Here is a 6,369-nt window from a genome sequence, read left to right on the forward strand (position 1 = left end):
TGATTTTAGTGAGGCAAACTTTTTTTAAGAATTCACCTCAGTATACGAAACAGCAAAAAGTGCCCAATAAAAGATTATACAAATGACCAATGAGAGACAAGTGTAAATTTTACCATTGGTACATTACAATGTATACTGGCCTGTCATTGGTCATTTGTATTGTATGACGTCATTTTTGGGGGCACTTTACGCTGTTTTCCAGTTTACACTTTCATTAACCAATGGTTAAGTATATACTGGCCTATGATTGGTCTTTTGTATTTTACGCCGTCCTTTTAATAGGCACTATAAGCTTCTCCACAACAGGAAAACTTAAGAGAAAGAGAAAAAAACAGAGGACAGGAAAGAGAATCTAGTAGAGAAGGCTTTACACTCATGTCAGGTAAAATCCAGGGAGGGAGGGCACATCGGGCTGTTTTTTACACTAGTCCCCAAACGTTTTTTTATTTGTTGGCTTATCAACTTTGGGAACTTTTATAGAATTTTCATTGGGTTGTTCATTTAGTTGAGTTTCCAAACGTTTCAACCACTAATTTTAATTTTATTTGTATCATCATTGGGTTTGTGCATCAATTTATCGGCCATAATCTTGGGAGTTTTAGGCCTTTATTGGGAAAATATTACACCTTCTTTCGAAGAACCAGCTTTGTTAGCTCGGGTCTTCGGCCTCTCAGTGCTAACAAAACTGGTTTTAATCTTATAATTTTTCATTTAAATATCCGCAAAAAGTTGTCTATAATACTATGCGATAAATAACTATTTTCTAATTTTACATTTTCAGGTACTGAAGCCGCCAGGTCTGACCTCCAGGAACAGCAGAACCTGATGATCCGTCTGTCCGCTCTTGATAACATCCTTCAGCATCCAGAGGTCGCGCAGCTCAGTCCACAAGAGGTGGAGGGTGCCCTGCGGGGTCACGAGTTCTTGAGGGAGATTCTTGGCATGCTAAAGGAGGATATTCAGGTCTTTTTATCAGGGATCCAAAGGGATAAGACAATGGCCGATAAATTGATGTACATCCCAAACGATGATTCACAAAATTAATCCTTCTATAGATTACAATTAGTGGTTGAAATGTTTGAACAGTCAACTAAATGAATCAACCAATAAAAAGTTAATAAAGTCCCCAAGGTTGTTAAGCCCACGAATAAGACAACGTTATTAAAAAAACTTTGGGGATTATTGTAATAAACAGCCTATTGTCCCCTCTCCCTCTGTATTCAATGCCAAAACTATTTAGATAAAGAAAGCAGATCTCTTAAAACGGAATATCGAGGAAAAACTAAAATTGGAAGAAACTAAAAAACTACAACAGGTAAAGAAATATTTAAATTCTAATCAATACACAAATATTTGAATAGTTTTTTATCATATCGTATCATAGACAGCTTTCAGCGGATATTAAAATCAAAAATTATAAGATTTTAACCAGTTTCGTTAGCCCCTGATCTGTCAAATAAAGTGAAAACTTTAGCTGGTTCATAAAGGGTTTAGCCCATCTTAAATATGTTTGAATAATTAAAATTAAGAATTTTGCTTAAAATACATGTCCATGAACTTTTGCCGGATGAAAAAGTGCTATAGCCCCATACAAAGAGCGAACGCAGAGACGGCATCTGATTTAGTTTGTCCACAGCAAGTATACCATGATAAAATCTATAAATAAAGATCTATAATCCAGAAAACTACCAGGATCTAGTGTTGTGGACCTTTTTCGTCTGCTTGCAAGTCGCTTTCTCCTTTTTTGTAACGACTTAGCTGTGTTAATTTTTCCGACGCTATTGGTTGATTTTTAAAGACCTAATTGAAAGTCGGCATTAACCCTGGAGATGGGGACATGTGGTTATCCTCCTCCAATTTTATCATGATAATTCTTTTTAGGAAAGTGCGAAGCTGACAAACTTAGGCATAGGTCTGCACAAGCAGGGCCAGATCATAGAGAGGGTCAGGGAGGAACAGAGGATGATCAGACGCAAGCTAGAACAAGAATCAAAGTCTTTCGACCTCCCACCCCATGAGAAAAATGAAAAAATACAAAAACTTTTACAGGTATGATTAAAAACATGCAATTTTTGTTTCTTTTTTAGCTAGAATCATTAAAAATTAAAAGGCATACTTAGTTCCACATATTTTTATTTCATAGGAATATCTGGAAGCTTTTTATAGTGACTATAAAAAAATTATAATATAAACCGCTTCGAATATATGATTTCAAATGATTCCACATATGATTTAAGCCATGTACATTTATCTTTAATATAATACAAAGTAGAACAATGTCTGTCTGTCTGTCTGTTTGTTTGTCTGTCTGTTTGTCTGTTTGTTTGTAGCGAAGGATCTCGCTTACCGCTGAACCGATCGGGTTCTCTTTAACAGGGTAGCTTCTCATAAGTCCCGGGAAGGTTTATAACTATTTTGGGGGAGGGTACCACCACCCTATCAGGAGAAATCGCCCCTAGAAAAAAAATACCCCTCCCGAAAAAGAGACTCCAACGAAACATAAACCAAATATTTCTGTTATTAGATATTTTAAATAAAAAAAACATTCAAAGTGCCACTAGAGGCCTCTAGGGGCGTAGCCGCTAGTCTTAAATAAAGTCTTAATTTTTATTAATATCTAGTTAAACAGACAGACGGACATCATACTACATATAGAATTTAAATCAATGATTCTCTTTTCCAGTATGGCTTCGAAACCAATTGATAACCACTGGATTAAAACCGGTTCTCAGCAATACTAAAAAATCATGTATAGCATTGTATTACAGACAATTTTCCACGAATATTAAAAAAAAACATAAAATTAATACCAGTTTTATTAGCAAGAGTCTTCGGCCACGCGGTCGCGGGGCTAACAAAATTGTTTTTTATTTCATTTTTCATTATAATATCCGCGGAAAGTTGTCTATAATACGATGCGATAAATAACTATATAATCTTTCTAGAGAAGAAATCAACTTCAAGCAATGATGAACCGATTAATAGAGGCTGTAATAGCTGAACAAAAATATAATACTATCAGGTAAAGAAATAATAAACAGATTTATAGAGGCTGTTATAGCTGAACAAAAATATAATACTATCAGGTAAAGAAATAATTAACAAATTAATAAAGGCTGTTATAGCTGAACAAAAATATAATACTATCAGGTAAAGAAATGATTAACAGATTTATAGAGGCTGTAATAGCTGAACAAAATATAATACTATCAGGTAAAGATATAATGAACAGCTATTAATAGAGGCTGTTATAGCTGAACAAAAATATAATACTATCAGGTAAAGAAATAATTAATAGATTAATAGAGGCTGTTATAGCTGAACAAAAATATAATACTATCAGGTAAGGTAATAATTAACATATTAACAGAGGCTGTTATAGCTGAACAAAAATATTACACTATCAGGTAAAGAAATGAACAGATTAATAGAGGCTGTTATAGCTGAACAAAAATATAATACTATCAGGTAAAGAAATGAACAGATTAATAGAGGCTGTTATAGCTGAACAAAAATATAATACTATCAGGTAAAATAATAATGAACTGATTAATAGAGGCTGTTATAGCTGAACAAAAATATAATACTATCAGGTAAAGAAATAATTAACAGATTTATAGAGGCTGTAATAGCTGAACAAAAATATAATACTATCAGGTAAAGAAATAATGAACAGCTATTAATAGAGGCTGTAATAGCTGAACAAAAATATAATACTATCAGGTAAAGAAATAATGAACAGCTATTAATAGAGGCTGTAATAGCTGAACAAAATATAATACTATCAGGTAAAGAAATAATGAACAGCTATTAATAGAGGCTGTAATAGCTGAACAAAAATATAATACTATCAGGTAAAGAAATAATTAACAGATTAATAGAGGCTGTTATAGCTGAACAAAAATATAATGCTATCAGGTAAATAAATAATTAACAGATTAATAGAGGCTGTTATTGCTGAACAAAAATATAATACTATCAGGTAAAGAAATAATTAACATATTAATAGAGGCTGTTATTGCTGAACAAAAATATAATACTATCAGGTAAAGAAATGATTAACAGATTTATAGAGGCTGTTATAGCTGAACAAAAATATAATACTATCAGGTAAAGAAATAATTAACATATTAATAGAGGCTGTTATAGCTGAACAAAAAGGCAATGATAAGGCAATGACCGATAAATTGATGTAATATCTCCAATATATACACAAAATTACTCCTTATGTAGATTACAATTAGTGGTTGAAACGTTTGGACACTCAACTTAAAGAATCAATCAATCAAATTTAAGTAAAAGTCCCCAGAGTTGTTAAGAATATGGAAACGTTATCATAAAAATTTAGGAACTAGTGTAATAACAGCCCATTGTCCCCTTTTTTCCTAACAATCGTTCTTGTTTGATTATTAATATATTAATTTTCTTTTACAGGCAAGTGTTGAGTACTCAAGAAAGAATTTTAAATTCTTCTATTGAGAGTTCATCAGATGTATCAATACCTACACAAAATAATAAATAACATTTATTATTGACATTTATTTCATTTAATAATGCATAAATAATAAACATTGAAAAATAGTGAACTATTACAAAATATTCTAATTAAGGTGATAATTAAAAAAATACAGTAAAAAAAGAATAAAGTGAAAATGCTTCTTTTTACAAACAGGATTTTCAAACGAAGCAGCTTATAGTGCCTATAAAAAATGACTTCATACATTGGAAATGACTAATGGAGGCTAGTATGGTCAATTAAATTGGCCATTTCTATTGTATGATGAAATTTTTTTAAAGGCACAAGCTAAAAGCTGTAATAATTTTGTAGAAAGGCAGAAAGAAAGAACTTACGATTTGAAATTTTATTTTGATTACTAATCAATTTACATTTTTTTTATTTTGCCATTTTGTTTAATTCATTCTAATTTAAACTTAAGATAATCAAAATCCTTTAGATATTTGTACATTTATTATTCAATCAAATGTGAATACCCAGATGATATTGATTGATTGAGAATATTAAGAATATTTAGTTGTATCTATGTGTCACTGTCTACATCCAATTAGGTATACCTATATTTATTTATTAAACCTTATTGTTTTATTTATTTTACTAGTAATCAGAGGCATTAGTTTTAGTAGATTTATTATCAGTTTTAAGTTATTTAATAATTATGTTATTTATTTCTAACTTTTTGTATTTCACAGATGTTATTTAAAATTAAACAGTTTGACAAATAAAGTTAAAATTACATTAAAAGATATTAAATTTTTGTATTTTGAGGACAGGGAGCTAAAGGGGTAAGACAATTACTGATAAATTGATGTACATTCACAACGATGATACACAAAATTACATCTTTTGTATATTACAATTGGTGTTGTAAACGTTTGGAGAATCAACATAATTAACCAACCAATCAAAATTCAATTAAAATCCCCAAAGTTGTTAAATTTCGACACACAGAAAACTGTCCCGAATTTGTATTAATTTTGAGGAACAAGACTCCAGTGACGTCATATTTTTCTTTCCCGAAAAAGGGAAGGGGGGAAGAAAATCTCTTCAAAAGAGATGGGAAAACCCCCTTTTCTCCCATCTCTTTTTTCTTCCCCCTTCCCTTTTTTTTTCTTTCCCCCTTCCCTTTTTCGGGAAAGAAAAATATGACGTAACTGGAGTCTTGTTCCTCAAAATTAATACAAATTCGGGACAGTTTTCTGTGTGTCGTATCAGGATGGTTTTAGGCCATTTTTCTGCTCTTTTCTAATTCATGAATTACAGAGCCTAGATGCTAGGCGAGCAGCCTCTAATATTTTCGAACTGTAAAACTTAAATTGAGGGAAGTCTGATAGTACACCTCCCCGCACATTTTTTTAAAAAGCCTAATGATATTAAAAATGATTATAAAACTCGGTGCAAATTGTATCCTCGACTATCATTTAGAAATAAAACTTTTCAGTTATGGACTCCACTCTGTCTCATAAATTAACAAGGATGACAACATCAATAAGAGCGAAGCCATAAAATCAGGGGAAAGGACAATCTTACAATAACTCTTGTAGAGTGTCAGAACTGAATAAGCAGGATAAAAAAGTATAAAGTCTAAACAAAATTGTAAGTATTTTTTTGTAATTATATCACATAAAAAAATTGTTGTTGGTAAAATAAAATCAACATGTTTAAGATGAACGTACAGAAATTATGGTAACAATTTTAGAGTTGCTACGCTCTCTAAATCGTACTAACTATATACAGAAATCACTATGCAAAGTTTTAAATCGATAGGACATTTCTAATATGTCTAAAATAACGAAATACAACCGTTACGGACGGACCGACCCTAATTATAGAGTAGCTTTGCTTTTAACAAC

The 6,369-nt window shown here is 31.4% G+C and overlaps 1 protein-coding gene across 1 annotated transcript; it reads left to right on the forward strand.

Moving 5' to 3' along the window:
* The first annotated feature begins 311 nt into the window (after positions 1–311).
* On the forward strand, positions 312–5,260 carry LOC145317642 (uncharacterized). The gene is made up of 6 exons (XM_080158798.1): positions 312–382; positions 782–963; positions 1,241–1,315; positions 1,882–2,049; positions 2,946–3,022; positions 4,435–5,260. The coding sequence occupies exons 1-6, from the start codon at positions 376–378 to the stop codon at positions 4,520–4,522; spliced, it is 597 nt and encodes a 198-aa protein (XP_080014924.1). The 5' UTR covers positions 312–375; the 3' UTR covers positions 4,523–5,260.
* Positions 5,261–6,369: the final 1,109 nt, after the last annotated feature.

Source organism: Acartia tonsa, chromosome 4 (assembly GCF_053477335.1).
Source record: "Acartia tonsa isolate MP-2025a chromosome 4, ASM5347733v1, whole genome shotgun sequence".
In the NCBI taxonomy this organism is placed as follows: domain Eukaryota; kingdom Metazoa; phylum Arthropoda; class Copepoda; order Calanoida; family Acartiidae; genus Acartia; species Acartia tonsa.

Bases quoted from the DNA above. Each gene is read 5' to 3' on its own strand.
- LOC145317642 (XM_080158798.1), top strand. The intron at 1,316-1,881 runs GTAAAGAAATAT...AATTCTTTTTAG, and splicing joins AAACTAAAAAACTACAACAG to GAAAGTGCGAAGCTGACAAA. The intron at 3,023-4,434 runs GTAAAGAAATAA...TTTCTTTTACAG, and splicing joins CAAAAATATAATACTATCAG to GCAAGTGTTGAGTACTCAAG.